Source organism: Madurella fahalii (assembly GCF_045866475.1).
Source record: "Madurella fahalii IFM 68171 DNA, scaffold_1, whole genome shotgun sequence".
NCBI lineage: Eukaryota > Fungi > Ascomycota > Sordariomycetes > Sordariales > Madurella > Madurella fahalii.
Window position 1 is genome coordinate 4847040 of NW_027263971.1, and position 21055 is coordinate 4868094.

The 21055-nt window shown below is 56.5% G+C and overlaps 8 protein-coding genes across 8 annotated transcripts; 4 read left to right on the plus strand and 4 right to left on the minus strand.

The window, feature by feature from the left end:
- Nucleotides 1-431: 431 nt before the first annotated feature.
- Nucleotides 432-1641, plus strand: MFIFM68171_01492 (uncharacterized protein; the record flags this gene model as incomplete). Its single annotated transcript, XM_071056914.1, has 3 exons — nt 432-1043; nt 1117-1425; nt 1528-1641. The coding sequence occupies 3 exons, from the start codon at nt 432-434 to the stop codon at nt 1639-1641; spliced, it is 1035 nt and encodes a 344-aa protein (XP_070913015.1).
- Nucleotides 1642-2101: 460 nt separating this feature from the next.
- MFIFM68171_01493 (uncharacterized protein) lies at nt 2102-3556 on the minus strand (the record flags this gene model as incomplete). The annotated part of the gene is made up of 1 exon (XM_071056915.1): nt 2102-3556. One exon carries the CDS (start codon nt 3554-3556, stop codon nt 2102-2104), a length of 1455 nt encoding a protein of 484 aa, XP_070913016.1.
- Nucleotides 3557-4147: 591 nt separating this feature from the next.
- Nucleotides 4148-5330, plus strand: ERG26 (erg26, C-3 sterol dehydrogenase; the record flags this gene model as incomplete). Its single annotated transcript, XM_071056916.1, has 2 exons — nt 4148-4630; nt 4698-5330. The coding sequence occupies 2 exons, from the start codon at nt 4148-4150 to the stop codon at nt 5328-5330; spliced, it is 1116 nt and encodes a 371-aa protein (XP_070913017.1).
- A 1069-nt stretch (nt 5331-6399) lies between these two features.
- rga1 (Rho-type GTPase activating protein Rga1) lies at nt 6400-10177 on the minus strand (the record flags this gene model as incomplete). The annotated part of the gene is made up of 4 exons (XM_071056917.1): nt 6400-6864; nt 6925-8921; nt 8993-9683; nt 9743-10177. The coding sequence occupies 4 exons, from the start codon at nt 10175-10177 to the stop codon at nt 6400-6402; spliced, it is 3588 nt and encodes a 1195-aa protein (XP_070913018.1).
- A 1453-nt stretch (nt 10178-11630) lies between these two features.
- Nucleotides 11631-13410, minus strand: MFIFM68171_01496 (Mitochondrial integral membrane protein; the record flags this gene model as incomplete). The annotated part of the gene is made up of 4 exons (XM_071056918.1): nt 11631-11765; nt 11838-12255; nt 12327-12412; nt 12475-13410. 4 exons carry the CDS (start codon nt 13408-13410, stop codon nt 11631-11633), a joined length of 1575 nt encoding a protein of 524 aa, XP_070913019.1.
- A 1585-nt stretch (nt 13411-14995) lies between these two features.
- Nucleotides 14996-16147, plus strand: MFIFM68171_01497 (uncharacterized protein; the record flags this gene model as incomplete). Its single annotated transcript, XM_071056919.1, has 2 exons — nt 14996-15728; nt 15801-16147. The coding sequence occupies 2 exons, from the start codon at nt 14996-14998 to the stop codon at nt 16145-16147; spliced, it is 1080 nt and encodes a 359-aa protein (XP_070913020.1).
- Nucleotides 16148-16805: 658 nt separating this feature from the next.
- MFIFM68171_01498 (Ubiquitin-conjugating enzyme E2 Z) lies at nt 16806-18590 on the minus strand (the record flags this gene model as incomplete). The annotated part of the gene is made up of 7 exons (XM_071056920.1): nt 16806-17681; nt 17733-17901; nt 18038-18134; nt 18202-18223; nt 18283-18377; nt 18444-18477; nt 18558-18590. The coding sequence occupies 7 exons, from the start codon at nt 18588-18590 to the stop codon at nt 16806-16808; spliced, it is 1326 nt and encodes a 441-aa protein (XP_070913021.1).
- Nucleotides 18591-19705: 1115 nt separating this feature from the next.
- RFC2 (Subunit of heteropentameric Replication factor C (RF-C)) lies at nt 19706-20981 on the plus strand (the record flags this gene model as incomplete). Its single annotated transcript, XM_071056921.1, has 3 exons — nt 19706-19824; nt 19880-19958; nt 20028-20981. 3 exons carry the CDS (start codon nt 19706-19708, stop codon nt 20979-20981), a joined length of 1152 nt encoding a protein of 383 aa, XP_070913022.1.
- Between the last annotated feature and the right edge of the window lie 74 nt (nt 20982-21055).

Consider the following 21055-nt stretch of genomic DNA (forward strand, 5'->3'; position numbering starts at 1 on the left):
TGATCACAGCTCCCAAGGCATCCAGCTGCCACATGAAACGGCCCATTGATAAACCAGGCTTCTCTCGACTGTGGTCAGCTCTGCCCCTGTAACCCACAATGCTGTATTGTTCGTGGTTCTCCAGGGACCGGGCTGCCGGTTGGCCTGTGCACGAGGTAGTTGAGTCAGTACGCACACACCCTTGTCCATTGCAACGGAAAGACGGTGGACGGCAGAAACAGGGGAGGCTGGGAAGCAAGCTCAGGCAGCTGGAGAGCTCTTCCTGGTGAGAGCAGTAAACCACAGCCAACTGGAGCGGTCGCATAAAATTGCACCCTCTGCCTCCGCCCTTCTGCCCGATCCGCGACACGCCCATCCGATCCAAACACTCGATTGGGCACAGCAACTGACCAATTCCCCGAACTCCAACGGTCAACAGAGTCGACATCACCATGCGGTCAGCGATTGGACTCGCGGCCGCTCGACACCTCCGGGTCGGCGGCAGGCTCTCCGTCTGTCGCGCCTCCCGTTTCGCTGTGCACGTTGCCGGCCAATCCACGACCGTCATCCCGAGCGGATTCCGTGTCGCTGCCGTCTTCGAAAGAGGCTTCGCCCAGGCGAGCGGCGGCACCAAGAAGCTCGACGCATCAACCGAAGCCAAAGCCAAGCCCAAGCCCAAGCCCAAGCCGAAGCCCAGGGAGCTCGCAAAGACGCTTGCAACGAAGAAGCCCACTGCAAGGAAGACAACCACAAAGACGGCCGCTGCAAAGAAGGCTGCCGCAAAGAGGGCTGCCGCGAGAAAGGCTGCTGCAAAGAAGAGGGCCGCTGAGAAAGAGGCGGCGCTGACCGAGGAGGAGAAGGTCAAGCGCAAGATCAAGGCCCTGAAGAAGAGAGCACTCCTCGATGAGCCTACCAGACGGGGCGAGACTGCCTGGGCAGTGTACATGAGCCGCGCCCTCAAGGATAAACTCTCGGGGAGGCCAGTAAGCGAATCTGGATCGTTCGCCACGGCGCTCCCCGAGGTGGCCAAAGAGTTTAAGGCGTTGCCGGCCGCCGAGGTCGAGGTAAGCTGAGCAGCGCTAGGCACATATGTGTTTTTCTCTTTGCGTCACCAGCCGCTAACACGCCGTGTTGTAGAAACTGGCTGCGGAGGCCCGCGAGAACAAGCTTACCAATGAGATCACCATCAAGGCTTGGATCGAGAGCTACACGCCGCAAGAAATCAACGACGCGAACGTGGCCCGCAAAACCCTCAAGCGTCTGTACAAGGTTTCTGCCGGGCACACCATCAAGGATCCTCGCATTCCCGACCAGCCAAGCCCCGCCTTTGCACGCTATATCAAGTCGCGGTGGAACTCGTCCGAGTTCCCGGGCGAGCAGTCCGTGCCAGAGGGCATGAAGAAGCTCATCGACGAGTGGAGGAATCTCAGCGATGCAGAGCGCAAGGTATGTTACAGCCCAGCTCGAATCCACCTCGTTGCCTTCAACGCATGGCCATTGTCCATTGCCATTGTCCATTGTCCATTGTCCATCGCTAATGAATTCCAGCCCTTCCAAGACGCTGCACAGAACGATATAGCCCAATGGGTGAAGCAAAAAGAGGCAGCCGGGGTTATCGCACAACGCAAACGCCGCTCGAGACGCCATTCGGAGTCAGCTTGAAACGTCCTTTGCGGCTTGTACTTTTAATCATCTGAGACACGCGGGAAAGGTTTTGGTTTCTGTGCCTGTGTACTTGTGTGGTGAGGGCTCGGTTGTGCTGTTACCAAGGTTGGGTAACCACCCGGTTTCTTTGCTCGCTGAATACCTACTACCCGATGCTAGCCGTCGACCTGTGCTCAGCTATACCGTGTAGATGTGTCTAGAGCTCAATGTAATTCTGGCCTGAACTTGTCAAACCATCTTCTCCGACTTCATTAGACATATTGGCAACCATTCATTAGCATACCCACACATGCAAACTATCCCAAAGAACCCAACCCCACGCCATGCTCCTGAAAGGGGGTATCGACCAATATACGACCAGTCCGCCGCCACCCAATGCATCAAACACATAGCCCGAACTGCGCCGCCAGATGTTCAAGAAAAGAAAAGTAATAAACCGTATCCCCGCGTGCAAAACTCAAGTCGCGGCAGGCTTCGCCCCCATGACAACGACGGGTCCGCCCTCGGCGCCAATCCAAGACGCCCCCGTGTAAAGCACCTTGCGCTTGCTCATGAGGTAGAGCACAAGGTACATGTGCCCGACGGCGCAGCCCCAGCAGTACAGGCGGAGCCAGGAGAAGTCCCGGTCCCGCTTGCACGACGTGCCCCAGCCGGCGGCGCCCTTGCCCAGATAGTCGGCGAGGAAGCCCCAGGCGGACCGCTTCAGGGCCGGCTCCCACGACGAGCAGTCGACGAGCCAGTAGCCCCTCTCAAAGGGCCGCAGCTCCCGGGTTTGCGACTGCGGCTTGAACCGCCTGTCCAGGTTCAGCTCGCGCGCGAGGCGGGCCAGCACGTCAGTGATCATGTCCTCCGGGCGTAGTTCTCTCTGCGCCGTGGCCGGCGGCGGCGAGAGAATCTCTAGGCAGTCGGGTACTAAGACGGAAGGCTGGTGTGTGGTTGTCCCCGCTTGCGGAGGGCCAATGTCGCTCGCGCTTCTGGCCAGGGGTTTGCCCGGTTCTGGGTCCTGCGTCGCCCGCTGCCGTTTGGATAGGGGCGGTTCCGACTCGGCCCGGTCTGGAGGTGACGGTTGGTGTGCTGGGTTTGGATAGGAAGACATGATTCGTGTTTCATCAGCCACGTCTGTATACGTGTGTGCTGCCGGCAAGGGGCGTTTATTGCCCGCAGCGGGAGATAGAGGGATCAGTGTGGCACCGCTGTCCTTTGTAGGCGCCGGGTCGAACGGCTTGCTGATTTTCTTCGGGCGCTGGCTTGGTGTTGTCTGATCAATGCCATCTTGTGGCGGCGCAGGTGAGTCTGGCGTATCCTCCTTCCATCCAAAACACCCTGTGCTCCTTGCCCTGGATGGTGATCCTAACGCTAGTGGCGTGCCTCCCGGCTGACTGCTGTGAGTTCTTTGTTGGCGAACCAGCCGTTGGGCGACCGGCGAGAGGTCCGACTGGGAGCTGTCGAGCATAGATGTGTAGTGTGAGAGGATCCTCGTCGGCGTGCAATACTGTGGGAATGCCAAGTCGTTGTCTGGCATGGAGTCCTGAACAACACTGGGAGGAGGCCGCCATGACAGCTGCGACTCAGGCAGCGCAGCTTCCTCCGGCCGGCGTAAGCGAGGGGACTCCAGATTGTTTATGGCACTCCGAAAGGAGAGCATTGGGGACTCGATGACGCCCGGATCTCTGGCCGGAGCAGGCACATCGTCTCCGCACGGTGGTTCCCTTGCGCTTTCCTCTGCCTCATGGTCGGTCTCCTTTCCTTCACCTCTTCGTACACCCAACCAGGGCGTCACCGATGTCCGGGATGTTGGCTCAAAATCGAAGTAAGCAGCGGCCAGTGCTCGGTACTTGACATCATCGGCAGCCCTCGCCGGCGCTGTGATGTGGACCAGAATCTCCGTCTCTGGTCTGCTCTTTGCGTCCATGCTGTGAGACTAGCTTGAGTCCCGGCCGGTAGCCATGAACAGAAACCTGCAGATCTGAAGAGTGGGGAGATATAAGGTAGTGATGAGTGTTATAGATGTTGTGTCAAAATAATGAAGAATGGCAAACTAAGGGAGAATGAGCAAAGAACGGCAAAATATACGTAGAAGAATCAAAGGAGAAATGAAGTTGTAGCAGGAAGCTGGCAACAAAGCAGACAAATGCTGCCTGGTCAACCCCCCTAGAGAACAGTTCAAGTGAACCTGTTAACGTGACTTGCCGCGAACGTGAGGCGCGTGGAGCGCGTAGAGCGCGGGGTCCAGCATCAGCTTTGCTCAGCTGCTCCAGCCCAGCAATCACAAGCTGAAGATATAGCGCTAAGCACGGGCCTTTTTGGCCTTGGAGACCGCCTAAAAGGTACATCCAGTACTTCGTAGCGCCTTCACTCCAGGGGGGACGCCAAGATGCGAGCCTGGAAGATTCATCTTTCTTTGACACGTTCACGGTCTGCCGATACTGTCCATTGAGCCTCCGGCCATAGCCCAATTCGAGCCCCTCCCTCCCCCCGAAGCTTCAAGAGCCCAACGGCGACAATGGCATCAGAAAAGAAGCCAGATTTAGGCTCTGTTATGGTAATTGGCGGCTGCGGCTTCCTGGGGCATCATGTCGTCCGTCTGTTGCTTCGCGACTACACGTGTACCGTGTCGGTCATTGACCTGCGTTGCACTCGCAATCGGAGACCCGACTCGGACGGCGTGGCCTACTATGAAGCCGACATCACCGACGCCGCAAAACTCGAGAGCATCTTTGCGAAAGTCCGGCCAGACGTAGTTGTCCACACCGCATCGCCCCCAGCCCAGTCAAACGACAGCGTCTCTCACGCGCTGTTCAAGAAGGTCAACGTGGACGGGACGGCGGCCGTGGTCAAGGCGTGCCAGACGACGGGCGTCAAGGCCCTGGTGTACACGAGCTCGGCAAGCGTCATGAGCGACAATCGGAGCGATCTGATCAACGCCGACGAACGGTGGCCGGTGGTCCGCGGCAATGATCAGAGCGAGTATTACTCGGAGACAAAGGTACGAAACCACAGATCCCCAAGCCAACTCAAGGCTTTGGCCTCGCCGCTGACACAGGGCATCCCAGGCTGCGGCCGAAGAACTCGTCCTTGCTGCTAACCGCGCGGCCGAAGCGCCCAAGCTACTGACATGCGCCATCCGTCCCTCGGGGATCATGGGCGAGGGCGACACCATGGTGCTATACCACATGATCAACATCTATCGCCAAGGTCGGACAGGCGTGCAGGTCGGGAACAACAACAACCTCTTTGACTTCACTTACGTTGAAAACGTCGCCCACGGCCACCTCCTCGCTGCGCGCGCCCTTCTCGTCACCGCCGCATCGAGCACAGTACCGCTGGACCATGAGCGGGTGGACGGTGAGGCGTTCATCATCACCAACGATAGCCCGGTCTACTTCTGGGATTTCTGCCGCGCCGTCTGGGCCGCTGCCGGCTCGCCTCTGGGCGTCGACCACGTCAGGGTCCTCCCCAGGGAGCTCGGCATGGTGCTAGGTTACTTGAGCGAAGTGTTTTTCTGGATTATCCGCAAGCCACCGACGTTCAATCGCCAGCGGATCGTCTACAGCTGCATGACGCGGTACTACGATATCTCCAAGGCGAAGAAGCGGCTGGGCTATAAGCCGCTAGTGAGCTTAGATGAGGGCGTGAGAAGGTCGGTGAAGTGGACTCTGGAACAAGAGCAAAGAAGCAATAAGTAGGAGTGAGCAGCATCCAGTTGCAGACTCCGGAAAGGGTTGAAACAGAAAGGTCTGCGTCGTTTGATACAGATGACGAGCGTGCACCTGTATGTTTCCAGCTTCATATCTTATATCTAATGAAAGATCCGGGCGTTAGTAATAGGTTAGGGACGGAAGAAGGACAGAGTTAGGAGAGGGCTTGCTTATCATGTAAACATCAGGAAGATGAGTCCAATATCTCAGTTATGAACGGTCATACCATCAAGGGACACGGTTTCTTCCCTTCGGGGAGTGTTCCTTTGGGTTGACGCCTCAGTTTACATTTGTTTGTTTAAATTTACCTTCTCAACTAGTATATTTGTAATCATTTTGCATAAGATCCCAACAAACAATATCTCTCCATCATGAACTCCAATCAAACATAGAAACCACCAAGCACTGCACCAGATTTATATTCGCCTGTGGCTTGTACCCCACGAGGTATATAGGATCTGAGTACCTAACTACATGTATCAAGCACTGCCTTACTCCAAAACAGATGGACAACACTTTGACCCTGGAAAGAGAAAGTAATAAAAGAGGATCTTCTTGCTTTCCCGCCTCGCGCCCTTGCTAGTCTTTCAATCCCAAAGACCGCTTGCTTGCTCATCCCCAACTCTTCGATTGTAGGTCCCACCACCCCTCCTCTCCTTTTTTTTCTTCTTTTCTTTTCGTTTTCTTTTTCTTTCACCCCCTTTGTGGCAATTTATAAATCTGCCAAGTGAGAGGATCGATTTTGTTTGGTGCAACTGTCTGCTAATCGTGGCCAAGAATGTGAGCAAAAGTGACAAAAGAAAGTTTTAGTATCAAATTCCGTAGCTGAAAGGGAATAACATGAATGTCTCAAACGCCGAGCAACCATGCTTGCATTGCATCGAAAAATTATACCGTCTACAGCCCTAAAACCCGAAGGGAGGGAAGAAAAAAAAAAAAAAATGACGCCTGTGCGTAGGTGGTGTGGTCTCCGCGTGCGATGGAACCCATAAAAGAGCCAGCCAAGTCGTATGACCGGGAAGATGAGAACAGAAAAATATCACGGGCTGCTTGGCTCCTAGACAGTGCCAGTGGTCAATCCACTGTTTTGCCTTCCCCATCCGGAATTCCTCCACTCCCGTTGCTGGGGTTGGTTGCGGCTGTTATTATCTGGTGGTCCCGTCCCGGTGTTGTCGACCTGCACGTACGGAGACTGCTGCGGGGGGACATCATAAGGTCCACGTTTTGGCGGTGGCGTCCCTTGGGCCGGGGGCCCGACAAAAGGTGGTACCGAAGGTTCTTGCACTGGCCGGACACTGCTTTCTTGCTGCCATGTCGCCGGGTCGGTTTCTATCCGCCTGGGTGGAGGTCGACTAGGAATCTCGTGCCGCCCTACAATCTCCGCAACGTCGGCATGCTGCCGTGCGCCTAACCCGTTGGTAGTGCGATCCGCGTATCGTTTTAAAATCTCCTTAGTGGTGATTTCCCCGTTACTGTTAACGAGCGTCGGGTCGTTCAGGCCGTGAAGAAGATCATCGGGGACCTAGACATGCGTTAGCACTCGCAATGAACACGGTAGGGGCTCTGAGAGGCCCGGCCATACCAAGCACATCTCCTCGATGTTTGCTATCAGCACCTCCACCGCCTCGATAGCATACATCGGATCGCTGCCGAGGCTGGAAGTTCCGTTCTTGTCGAAGAGAACATTGGGCGCAATGACGGTGGCCAGGTTCTTGACGTCCATCTTTGACCCGGACTCGTCATCGACCTGGTGGAATGATCCAACCCACTTCAAGAAGCAAAACAGAATCTCCAGGCAGTCGCGGTTCGGCTTCGGGAGCAAGCAGCATGTCAAATGGAGACAATGCCGCATTTTTTGCTCATCCTGAATCTTCGCAGCTGCCAGCCACAGCCGATAGAGCTTGTGCGTCATCAACGGATCGGGCAGTTCCCGGAGGTATCGCTTCAAGAGGGCAGCCGCTTGGACAACATGGGTCGTGCCGAAATCCACTTCCTCTTCCTTGTCGAGCCTCTCGACTAACTCGCCGAGCCTCTTGATGTTGCCATTTTTGCGGAAGACACCTTCGACGGAAAGGTCCATCTGCTTCATTGACGAGATAATGTCGTCGACAACCGCGGGAATCCTCAAAGTGCCCGGCCCGACGCCGTCTGTCGATTCAGCTCCGTCTCTCTCAATAATGACTTCCAATGGGACTCCAAAGACTCCTTTCTTCTTCACATTTTTCCGGCCGTCGTTCTTAAAGGCCTTGCCGATGTTCTTCCAGAAGGTGGCCGGCTTCCTGCTCTCGATGAAACCCAGCAACTCCTCCAACGAGAATTCGGATTCAACCATGGGGTGCATAGTAAGGACAGCAAGGTGCCTGACTATGAAATATTCTAGCGCCGAGAGCTCTGAAAAGTATCGCCGGCCGCGCGGAGGCAAAGGGTCGCCAGGAGCGCGCGCGTCTGCTCCCTTGCCGTCGGAAAGACTGCGCTGGTGCCCGCCGCTTCCTCCCCCGCCAGACCTAGGCTCAGTTGCCGGGGACCGGAAGAGTTCCTGCCGCACGGGGGGGTATGGCCGCTGCTCTCTCGCCTGCTCGGCGGCGACAATCCGAGGAATATCATCCAGCGTCAGCGCATCCTGATTGGGCAGCATCATGTCCTCCTCATCGATCCCTCTCTCCTCGACGATTTGGAAGCCTTTGTTGATGCCCCCTTCACCACCGCCACCACCGGAGGAGCCAGGTCGCGCGCTGCTGCTTTCGGGCCCATCTAGGATTCGCGACGTGCGAGCTTTCCTAAAGCTCGATGACAAGTGTTTGTCTAGCCGGGTGCTCTTCAACCTTCGGACATCGTTCAGAGCGCTCTCATAAGACGACTCTCGGTGATGGTGTGGATGTTCACCCCCATATGCTTTGGGTCGGCCGTCGGCGGCATTGTAACCGTTCCCACTCGGATCATCCGACGCAGTCGGGATGGCACCGCTGGCTCGTAATATCTCCAGAAGTCTGGCAAGGGCTACCTGAAGCAGAAAGACATACTGTTGCAGCTTAGTGACGTGCTCGAACGGTGATGCATGCGCCGGGGTGCGGGAATCGCAAGTATTGCAGAGGATCTTAGAGTCGTAGGGGTTTAGACGCGCATCCTGGAGGCTCCGTCCCAGTTCCTTGCCGCATTGTGAACAATTGGTGCATGCGAGATGCCACCTGCTCTCGCCGTGCTTTGCGCATTCGTCTTCAATGGGTTTCCGGCAAAGTATGCACTGATCCGAATCATGGGCCGAGAGCTTGGACATTCCTGATGTCAGCTGCAGTGTGGTGGTAGAATTATCTTCAACCTTGAGTGCTTCGAGATCGCCGATGTCATCAAGGAACCGGTAGAGACCATCGGCAGTGTTGCGCTCTTTCTCTATCCGGAGCGCGCCCTGCAGGCAGATTCGAATGAGAAGCTTGAGGTAATGGGCGAGGCCCGTTACCAAGGTCAAGAGCTCTTGGGTGACGCCGGGCTTCCGGGCGGCTCTGTCCTGGGTCTTGGACAAGAGGGAGAAGAAGGCCACAATCTTCTTACAAAGAAGCTTGGCTTCTCGTCCGTAAGCGAGGCCTACATATAGAGCACAGTTAGCGGGTGCGTTACGCCGAGTTGTACCCCGGCTCTCAGAAGCAAATGCCCACCTTTCATATCTAGTTGGGCCATGGTAGCGTCGAGCCTGTCTGCTGACCGGAACAGGATGTCAACGTGGAAAATGAACCTCTTGGCGACCATAACGCCATCGACGTAGGCCCCGTTGCTCACATGCAAAAGCATGTCTGATATGCAGGCGGCCGAGGACTCCTCAAAGGTCGAGAGCACGCTCCAGATACGATAGACCTTCTCTTCCATGCGCTCCTCTTCCTCCCGGACGAGTTCGCGGCCGGCCGGGTCGTCTTGGATGGGGGTGGCCGTCCCCTGTGGCGGGTTAAGCCGGACATTCCAGAATTTGTGGATCATGTAGCATTCGGGATGCCAGTGCTGGTTTTGGCCATTCCGGAAGATCTCGACAAACTGCTTGAGGATGGCGGCCTGGCAGCCGTTGCAGCGTTGGGCAAACTGCGTCGAGTAGTGGTAGTGGCAGTAGACCTGGCCGTCATGCTCGTAGTAGCTGTCCTGAGCGCCAAACACAGTAGGGCATAGGGAACAAGTGAAATGATCGACGTGGTATTTGCGGTCGAGTGCGGTGATGTAGGATCCCCGGAGCGCACCGCCGCATTGATGGCACAGCAGACCGAGTCGGCGGAAGTAGTCCGTCTCACAAAGGGGGTACTGGCCCGCGCCATTTTCGTCGTCTGCCGGGAAGAATTTGGAAGCCACAATCTGGCCACAGTCCTATGACGCGGTAGTCAGCGAGGAAGCTCGATGGAGGCGTCAAGCGGCGGCAGACTCACGCGGCACCTAAAACAATCCAAGTGGAAGGTCCCGTCCAGGGCGCGCACGAACTGCCCGGTCAACGGCTCTCCGCATTTTTTACATGTCCGCACCTGGCCGCTGGCAGATCTCGAGCCCCGCGGCCGGGACCGGTTCCGCTCCCCGCTGCGTCTTGACTCGGTATCCGTGTCGGCGGCGCTCAACGCGGGAGATGCTGGCGGTCTTCCGGTCTGATTCCCATGGGCCCCGTTGTGCCAAGATGGTGGTGGCGCCCGGCTGGCTTGCTCCTGGTCCATCCGATACGGGCTATCACTACCACCACTACCACCACCAACAACACCACCACTACCACCACCAACAACACCACCACCACCACCACCACCACCACCAGGCGCTAAAGGATGACCATAAGCCCAATCGCCGCCCGGGCCGCCACCGTAATCGTATCCTGCCATGGTAGACTTGTCCTCAAATCCGCCCGCTTCTGGTCATTCGCCTTGCACCATGGAAACCTCGTGTCGAGAGCGGCTATCGTAGTTCGGAACGCGAGATGCTATGAATGCGGGATCTGAGCGTCGCGGAGTTACGGAGCGGGAGAGGCAGCGGCAGCGGGAGGGGTAAGCAGCTAGTTCAACATCAAGCAGCGACCGAGGAAATAAAAAAATGAGGAAGAAATCGCGATACTGCTGGGGAGCGAACAGGCAAGAAGCGCCCCGGCGCAATAGCTGGGTCGTTCTCGGCAGAGAGCTGTGTGGAACGACGCAACAGGCACGATTGAATCGCTCGAGGCTGAGGGGGAAGCGTCGAGGTGACGATCGGCGTAGTCCAGTCTTGGCCTGGTGCAGCAGTAGCAGCCTCCCTTCCTTTACCTAGCGTGCGAGAGAAGACGGCAGACCGACCCGAAATTCGATGCACGGCCGTTGGGTGCGGATGCCCGTTGCAGATGCCGGGTGCGGGTGCGCTGAGGTCGGCTGGAGATGACAAGAGTCGGAGGTGTTCAGGAGGTCGGGTTGTGCGATCCACTCCAAAGTCGGGTCAGACAGCAGCGATCGACAAGCCCCCGCCACGGCGGAGTGCCCAATTTCCAGGTTTCTAGTGGGCGAGCTTTGTCAAAATGTCCAGTGGGCAGCGGGCCCCTGGGCCAAAATTGGAATGGTAAAAAAAGAGGCAGCGGAGAAAGTTTGGGATTACAATACCAACGGCGTGTACCATACCTTTGCAGTTGCAGTACCTTGCGGCTTTTCAGAAATAACCCAAGGGAGACCTCAGATTCGAGGGCATGCGTGCCGGGCCTGCTGTGACGGGACCTGCTTTGGACGGAGCAGCCAGTGAGCCACCTCATGCAGCGACCCTGGAAAACACCACCACGCAGAGCTCCGCTGCCCGCTGGATTCCCCTGTCAACACGGCACGGATGGGGAAATTACCAGGTTTATGCCCGGCCAATGGGCCAATGGACGAAAAAGAGCACTACAAACCAGAACCCCAAGGCCGATTGGCGCCAGCAATCCTAGGCCTTTGGTAATTTTTGTCCAAGCCGAAAACACCTTGATTGCATATTTGTTCTCCAACTCTTCCACATTCGGGCACTAATAGACGACCTCCTCGATGTGCTGCCAGACGGAGACCAGATCACCAGAGCGCTGTAAACTCAACATCCAGAATCCACTACGCGTCCCACAAATCCTATCGTCGCTCACCGAACTGCACGAATCCACAATCCGCCCGTCAATCAATCCTCATCACGGAAGCTGCTGCCACCCCGATCCTAGTCGGTCATCATGGCTCGCACCTCAAGCGAGTGGAGCTCACTCTTTGGCCCCAACCACCAGCATTCTTCTGTTCCGCCAACTCAACACCGCCAATAGCCCGCCACCGATGATATTCCCTGGGGCGTTGCATCAAGCCGCTAGGATCTAACCAGTTTCTTTAATCTCTTCTCGATGGCCTCTCTTCCGCTCAAGGTATCCCAGACCCGGTGGGGTGCATCGTCCACAATATCCCAGCCCTGCAAGTTTGCTGTGAGATGGGTGAGATCTCGTTGCTGTTTCGCACCGTCGTGTCAGCCAAGTGCCGGTTTTTGTTCTCGGGAGGGCAATTGGAACGTTTCGCTTACCTTGTCGTCCCAGTCCTTGTCACTGCGCAGATGTTTCCCCGAACTTATCACCACCAGTGGAGTGTTTTTATCTTGGATAGCCCGGCTCGACACCACATCCCTCTTTGTGAGCGAGTCCGCTACCAAACTCTCCTGAAGTTTTGCGTAGATGGTCGTCCCTGACTGATAGGACGAACGGCCCCAGATCCGATCCGCGGCACGCCTACCCCTGATCATTGCTCCCAGGATACGATCGAGGCCGCATGGTGACACCACGCCTCGAATCCAAAGCAGGAAGCCGCGTCCAGGGTTGCCTACTCGTGAGAGTAGATCTTCGTGGAGTGGGTCGATCATCAGGATCCCACGCACATCGTCACCGTGACGCGAGCTGAAGACTCGCGAATACAGGGAACCGATACCTGCGCTCGCGAGTACCCAGCTGTCAAACGATACCTTGTCAGCAATTTTGGAAAAGGTTAGATATATGTCGGATTCGCGCGCATAACTTACGGTCCCTGTTCTCCAGCTCGGGAGAGTGTCTCGCTCAGGACATCGGAGGCAATGCTGGCCGAAAGGGGAGACGGTGCTGTGTCGCTCTGTTTCGAGCGCGTCAGCATCCCAAGCCGCAAAGAAAGGCCGGGAATGGTGCGTAACTTACCCACGCCATGCCTGGCCGGTCGGCAAAGCAGAACCTGCTAATGGAGCCGTTCTTGATGGCGTTCTCGGCAAACTGCCATAAGCCGCGCTCTACCGGATCCTCGCCTCCTTCCAAGAGAACCGTCGTGGTTTTATTGCCGCCAGCGTCGGTCTTGTTACCGTAGCAATACAAATGGATCTGGTATTTGCCCCCATCCACCCAGTACCGCTCTCCTGGAGGCGCCAAGTCTGAATCGACAGCGCGCAGCGTGAGCGTGCATGTCATCAAAACCACAACCAATGTCATGACGGCCAGCGCGATGGTGGATAGCAAGACCTCTACCCACTCCGTCAAGGTACGTCTGCTCTCTGGCCGACCAGTCAGGCGCTCCTCTTCCTCAGCTTTGCCCCACTGAACAGTGCGGTCAACGACCACGGTCCAGATTGCCATCAGTGACGCCCAAATCACACTAGCAATCCCGACCCATATCTCCTCGTGCTGTAACTTCGGAACGGCTAGTATCAAGATCGCATCAACAAGCAGTAGCACGGCAGTAACGATGCTCAGCGCCCTCGCCAGTTGGCTGGGGACGGAGAAAAACAGCAACGACACGATTAGGGTGAAGAGCGCGATGGACGCGTAGCTGAATGAAAAAAAGGGAGAGCCGCGAACATGCAGACCGGGGGGGGTGATGAAGACGGAGACAATCATCAGCACCCACCACACAAAGGTGATGATGGTGAGTGCCACAGTGGCATAGCGCACGATACGGACGGTCCATAGGTTGTACGGAGACACGGCCGGGTCGTCTGGCGAAAGGTAAGGAGTGCTGTCGAGACGGTTCGGCAGGAGCCGTGTGTGCTCGTCCGGCGGATGGTCTTCAGAGGACCGGCCCGGCGGTGGGTTCTCCCGGGGCCGGGCCGCATCGGCGTCACGCCGCGGCCAGAACTTCTTCATGGCGGTTAAGGGTCTTTAGAATAGCCAAGTGACGTCAAGATCCGGGCCTATAGGACGATGGTTATATTGCCCGCTACACGAAGGTAAGACAAGGGAGGAGGATTTACTGATTTCTTTTTTTCTGACAGGACCCTGCTTGGTATTATTCCTGGCCTGGGATTTTCCGTCTCTTATTCCCCCTGTTCTAAGCAATGGAAACTTGAAGCGTCCTCTGGCCTTACACAACGCCCAAACACCATCGAAGACGTCATGGCTCATCCAGTTCGTAGTTGATGGGGGCCGCCTATTGGTTGGATGGGCCGGAGCCACCGCGGCAGATCGCCCGCTAGTCTGGGCACATGGCCCCCCAATTTCTTTTGAGTCTGCTAGGTTCCCTTGAATAATCTGAATCTCGTGTGGGTGAGGCAGCAGTTGTTTTCTAGATCTCACGGGGATCTGGAGGCTCCTACACACTTCAGAGACTGGCTGTGTCTCTGTGGAACTTCGCAGGTCCATAGGTTTTGGACGTCATCTATCCACACAGAGATATCGTTCTAAGGGACCGAGCCAAGCAGTTGTCATCAGTTCGGGTTGCCCACCATCCCAGGCGAGTGCTTTTCTTGGAATCACAGGATCGAAACACCAAGAACAAAGGCATTCAATCAACATAACAAGTTGCCGGGTTCTGCATACTGCGACCAAACATGCCATCAGAGAGCGGGTCGGTGTGCGATCCGAGGGGCAGCAGCTCCGTCCGTACCCCTGCTCACTTCTGTACTGTACCTCACCTGATCCTCAAGGCTCTGTTACCGCTCGGTCCCTGCTGCCTTGGCGTCTCGTCGGCCATCGCCGGTCTAAGATGGCTCGGAACTTGACTCCGGAGATGAAGGGACCTAACCACGGCAGGGCAAGTCCATGATTATACTATTGGTTTCATTGTCCATTTAAACCCACTTGCGTTCGCCTTGGTGAGGGTGATGATGATGGTGGTGGGAGAAGGCTGTGATATGCAGAGGAATCGAAATCCTTGACGCTTCTAGTCTCTCAGATAATACCAATAGGAGGCATGAACGCTAGAGACACACAACGTGCCTTGCGGTAAAACTAACAAGCTAAAACTCGAGGCCGGCCCTGTTATTCCCATTTCACGCTGCGCAGCGGGGTACGCGAGGTTGAACTATTCCCGTGGTTGACTCTTTGCGATGCTCGAGTTGGAATCCCTTGATAGGCCAGAGCTGCGGCACTCTCTCCAGCAGCTGGTCAACCGGCGCCTCAGCTGTGTGCTCTTTTTCTTTTGTTTCCCCTTCGCTTTTCTTCCCAAACTAATCAGTGAGCATCGGGTTCAGCATCCACAGCACGGCGCCGTTGGACCCCGGCTTTGCCAAGGCCTTGGCAACCGTCCCAATCAACAGTGGGGTTAGTTTCGGTGGCGGGGGTGACCAAGCTTACTATCGACCCACCGCTAAACTCCGCATCTGCACGACGCAAGATCGCGAGAGGTACCATTTCTGCCTGCGAACCCTTAGCTTTTTCGTGGTCCAAGGGAACTCGTGGTCTCACTGTGAGCTCAGCAACAACATATCCGCCAACAAATACCGCTGCGATCATGCCGGGCCTCACGATCACGACCGACGTCCGCGCGGCGGCTGCGTCGGCGCGCCGAACGAGCACAAACGTGAACACGAACTCCCGGGGAACGTCATCGCCGCCTCGGCCCCCGGTCAGCCCGATCACCCCGACGCTAGGGCCGTCACAGCTGCCGACAACGGGCGGTCCCGGCGGCCGTGCCTCGACTAAGCAGCCACACAACAACAGCACCAGCGGTAGCAATAACGATAGCATACCGGACTTTGCGCTCGGCCGACCCGCCTTCACCCACACGCAGCCCGACCAGGTGGCGATCGCACCCCCGCCGGCGCAGCCCATCGACTTTGATGAGAACCCAGACGTGATAGCCCTCAAGAGCGCCATTTCGATCCTGCAGTTGCAGAGGGCGCGTGCGACGGCTGATATCCAGACCCTGAGCCGCGCCAAGGCAGCAGCGCTCGCCGACCCGAGCGCCTTTATCGCCGACCTAGCCGCCGGGAGGGTAGGGACGGAGGGCGATCCGCTGTTTCTGGGGACAGACGACAGTGACGACGAGGACCGCGGCGATGATGAAAGGGAGAGGGAAGAGCACGACGGGCAAGAACCGACATCCTCGTCCGGGACGGGGCCCAAAACCAAAGGCAGCGCAGACGACGATACCCCCATGACGGACGGCGCCGGAGCCCCAGCGAAGAAACGCAAAGGCAAACAGAAACACGCAATGAACAACAGCAACAGCAACAGCAGCAACAGTAACACCACCACCAACAATGACAACAACAACCCTGCTCTCAGCGGAGAAGCGGGAACAGCCAACCCATCAGCGCCGCCAGCAGCAGCAACAACGGCAACAGCAACAGCAGCAGCCTCCCCAGCCTGGCGCAAACTGCCCAAACCGCAGAACGTGGTGCGCTGCCCGCCCATCAACTGGGCGCAGTACGGCGTCGTGGGCGAGTCCCTGGAGAAGCTGCACGCCGAGCAGATAGCGGCGCCGACGCCGGGCGCGCCGGTCGCGCTGGGCCCCGGGGGCACCTACGAGTTCAAGGCCGGAAGCGACCAAGCCGCCGCCGCCGCGGGCGAGCAGCAGCCGCGGCGGCTGGTCGGGATCGCGGCGCCGTATACGCCGGGGAGGGACAAGCTGGAGAAGAAGGGCAAGGGCGGGAAGCGCTGATTGTAACTGTAGGAAAGAGTTTGGAGGAGTTTTTTTTTTTTTTTTTTTTTTTTTTCCTTTTTTAATGAAGTGTACGACGAGTGATGAGGTACAGTATGTTATGCATAGCCAGGCGTTTGGGGTTTGAGGGATTCAATATCCCCGGTCAACCTACTTAGGACTTAGGACTTGTGGGACTTTGTGTAGTTGGGACGGTGGGCTGATATCATGTTTGTGTCTTTAGAGGGATCCCTGGAAGTGTAGAATTATCACAGGACTATCAACGAAATCTTAAGTGTGTCGCGTGATACTACTTGCAGATTCTAAACGCTTCGCGTCCTAACGAAACTGAGATTTACCGATGAGCTTCTAAGCTATCGAAGCGCTGAGACGAGCAAAAGAATGCGTGCACCCCGCAACAACTGGAGACTCCGGTATCGTCACACTCTGTAGGGAAAAAGAAAACCAGACCGTCACGCTTAAACTCCCGCCCTATCTGTCCTGCCTTTGCCCAACCAACGCACCTGTGTCCGAACGCCCAGGGACCCAGCAAGCCAATGCCATGCACGAGGATTCGAGAATAGGAAAGCCGCAAGAGAACGTCCTGAGCAGGCTTAGAAGTCCCTGGCCGCTTTGTTAGCTTCTGTGAGGTTGGAGATGGGCCTCTTTTGTTGATCACCTACTCCATCGACTGCTGGACTGACCGGCGCAGGCGCCTGTTGTACATGCGTCGGTCCTCTGGTGAGCCCCAGTACAACTTGAAGGCTTCTGGATATACCAGGGTCCGCGGGTCATAGGGCGGGTTCTCTTCCTCGAGCGCTTCGATGACGGCCTCGATGTGAGATTTGGCATCCTCCCGGCGGTTCATCGGTACGAAGTAGCAAGGCGTGCCGTCGGCTGAGATCCGGTGGTGGAATAGGCGAGTATCGAATTTAATCCGAGGCTGCTCTTCGGGAAAACGGGGACTGAAACGCAGCTTAGCTCTGAACAAACCTCCGTCGAGGTTGGTCATTGGTTTCCCAAAGTAGGTCAAGACCCAGACAAACGGATTACCGTCCGCCAACTCGAGATTGTGCGGCGTGTCGGAACGCTTGAAGGATTCCACCACTTGCTCAAACTGCCGCTGAAGGTTAACCGCCACGGTCGTCTCCTTGGCCTTTGCCACAAGTCCCTCGGCGGCCCATGCCTCGGCCTCATCGTCAAGAGCCTTCTTAATGTTGCGCAGTCGACGCTCGAGTTCGGTGTAGTGGAATTTCCCCTCCATCGTATTGCTGGACCCTTCGAAGGGCATCCGCACGAAAGCCTGGCCGTCCTTGACCTCTTCCTTGCCCTTCTGGACCGCAGCTAGGTATGAATCGTAGTACCACAGGAATCGGCGCTTGCACAGATCCTTGAACGGCTCAAATGGGACGCTTGAATCGTCGTCAATGACGTCCATATCAAGTTCGTAGTCCTCCTTCGTCGTGGACGGTGCCACAACTAAGCCATCGGGCCCAATCCCGAGATACTCTTCCATCCGCTGAATGACCGAGATTCTGAGCGTCTCGTGACGGATCTGTGCGTCAGTCAGCACGATGCTTCGTCCGGAATCCGCAGCATATATCACCTTCTGCACGTAATCCTTCTGGTTCTTCTTGTCTGACGCTTCATTGGCGTCCTCAAATCCGGGCTCGTTCTCGTACGGGTTCGCAGACATCAGGCTCTGGATGGACAGCAAAATGGATTCCAGCCCCTGAGCCGCAGACCATTCCTCTCCCCGCTCTCCACGCCACGTCCTAAGCCACATTAGCCCTATGACTCCCACCACTTGTATGTATGCTCTTCGCGGAACATGGTGGCTGGTTACCCGAGGATTGATCTAGGGCTCTGTCAGTGTGCGCTACATATTGCGGCAAACGGAATTTGACCCACAAGCACACTCGGCCATTGGCATAGATATTTGGGTTGAACCTGCACCTGCCCCCGTTTGTTGTGGTCGCGGTGACTTGAGGTGACTTGCGCGGATAGTCTGGGCGCAGTCAGCATTTGAACCGCTAGGGACCGGAGTGCAACTCTGCGACGGGGGGCCAACGTGCCTTTGTTGAACTTGAACGAAAACTGCCGACGTGTTAGCGGGGGGCTGAATCCTTTTCTTGCCCAGTCTCTGGCAGTAATACCTCGAAGAATCCGAACTCGTAGGGAGTCTCGTGGGGTCCGATAATCAGTGCCTTGACGTTCCGCACGTCGACATCGCGGCAAGCGACGGCGAGAGCTAGAAAGTAGTGTCAGCCCCGCGCACCGGATATCCACTCCTTGCGTGGAGTCGGCGAAGGCTTACAGAGATCCGAGTTTTTTTGAAGCTCGCTCAGCTCCTATCGGCGGGAACGGCGTCGCCGCCCATGGTTAGCTCTTCAACCCCGCGATGGCAGCGACAAACGGGGCGATGACCCACCTTGGTGATCCGAAATACCGACTGATCCGCCATGGCTGTTGGTCACCGAGGGATGTTTTAAATCAAGCGGTGCAGCGTCATAAGTGGTAAGAGGACGACCGGTTGGCTGGGGTGCAGAGAGTTGATATTTGATGGTAGTGGCGGTTCGGGCAGGGCAACTAATGGAAAGGTTGTCCGGCGGAGATGTTGGAGGCGGGACCGTGTATTTACGGCCTTCTCATAGGCGGTAGGGAGTGCAACTTCAGGCTGCCGCCCCAGCTCGAATGCGGGGCAACCTGTGTGACTGACTGGCTCCTGGTTTGCGCACCAACACATCAGCGGACAATCCCACCTCCCTGACATCAGTTTCCTAAGTCTTTGGCCCCATGGCAGCCTGCCCTGATGCCTGATGGTCAGGTCAGCTCAGGTCAGGTAGTTATTTAGCACTTCACTTTTTCAGGGCTTGAGTTTTCCGTGCCCTGTTGTTGCGTTCAGTGCCCAATGAAGGCAACCAGCGCTCTCAGCAGCCTTGCGATTGGTCCCTGTTGCAGGTGATGGTTTGGACAGAGAACACTTCAAGCAGGCAAAAAGGAAATGCAGATGAAAGCCCGCAATGCCGGAGCTTTGTTTGCCAGGGGATGGAGCAGCTGGTGCTCTGGCTACACTACCTGACCGCAGGCGTGCCCCGCCTCCAGCCGCAACAAAAGAATTTCACGGACCAACGCTGAAGCCCAACCTACTCTGGCCGAAGGGAATTGCAGCTGTCATCACAGTGCAGTGCTTTGCTCTGGTCACCTATTTCGTGTTGACTTAAACAGCAGGCTGCCTGGATGGGCCGAGGTGACCTTGACCGCACCGTTGGCCGTGTAAGATGAGCTGGCGAGGCTGAAGTTGGACTTGGGTTAGGTACCCATGGTGCTGGTGGGGGTTCCCAAGGCTCGATTTGGAGAACCCCTGCTTTCAGCAAAGTGGGGCTGGACGACGCGGTCCCGGCGCGGTTTCCTAGCTCGACGCGTAAAGTGCTTGGACTTGGGCAATTGAGAGCCGATGTTGACTCCCAGTCAACCTCGGGACGCCTGCAACAAAATTACCTTAGCCAGTCCTGTTCGCCCTCCCCGTATCCTGCAGTACCTCAAAAAGGTGTTCATCGATTGTTCTGCCTGATTGCAATGACAAACTTTTTTGACCTCAAGGCGCGCAAGGCCGCTGCCGCAAACGGGGCGGTGGCGAGCAATGCCGAGAAGCAGCCAAACGAGAACACCAGAGTGCAACCATGGGTAGAGAAATAGCATGTCGCTATGATATTCATATGCGCGGGACAAAAGCTAACAGGTCTCAATTAGTCGACCCAAGACACTCAACGATGTCACTGCGCAAGATCATACCATCACAGTTCTTCAGCGAACGCTTCAAGCCTCTAATGTGGGTGCAACTCGGTTGTCCAGGCACCTCCGCCCATTTCTCATGGACTAACCTATTCGAATTGTGCAGCTCCCACATATGCTCTTCTACGGGCCGCCTGGGACAGGCAAGACATCGACGATCTTGGCATTAGCCAAAGAGTTATATGGCCCAGAACTCATGAAGTCTCGCGTGCTGGAGCTCAACGCCTCAGATGAGCGCGGCATCTCGATTGTGCGCGAAAAAGTCAAAGATTTCGCCCGGATGCAGCTCACAAACCCGCCCCCGGGGTACAAGGCTCGGTACCCCTGTCCGCCTTTTAAGATCATTATCCTCGACGAGGCCGACAGCATGACGCAGGACGCACAGAGCGCTCTGCGCCGCACCATGGAGACGTATAGCAAGATCACGCGATTCTGCCTCATCTGTAACTACGTCACCCGTATCATCGACCCGCTGGCCAGCCGCTGCAGCAAGTTCCGCTTCAAGAGTCTCGATCAGGGGAATGCTCGGAGGCGGCTAGAGGAGATCGCGGGCTTGGAAGGCGTGGGACTTGGGGATGGCGCTGTGGATGCACTGATCCGGTGCAGCGAAGGCGATCTGAGAAAGGCCATCACCTTCCTGCAGAGTGCTGCGAGACTGGTTGGCGCTGGCGCCTCGGCATCTGACGGCGATGGTGATGACAAGATGGACGAGGACGATAAGCTGGTCACAGTCAAGATCATCGAGGATATTGCGGGCGTCATCCCTGATGATACGATCCAGAAGCTCGTAAAAGCGATGCGGCCGCGCGCGGCTGGTGAGACGTACCAGGCCATTGCCAAGGTGGTCGAGGACATGGTGGCCGACGGATGGAGCGCAGGACAGACTATGACACAGCTTCACCAGGCTGTCGTCTATGATGAGACGATCCCAGACCTGCAAAAGAACAAGATCGTCATGGTCTTTTCTGAGATCGACAAGAGGCTGGTGGACGGAGCCGACGAACATCTCTCAATACTAGATCTTGCGCTTCGCATCTCTGGAGTCATGGTAGGGAGGTAAATAGGGCATTATCGAGGGAGCATAGGGAATCGGAAACTGGGGGAAGTCGAGGCGAGCATGCCATGGTTCACGAA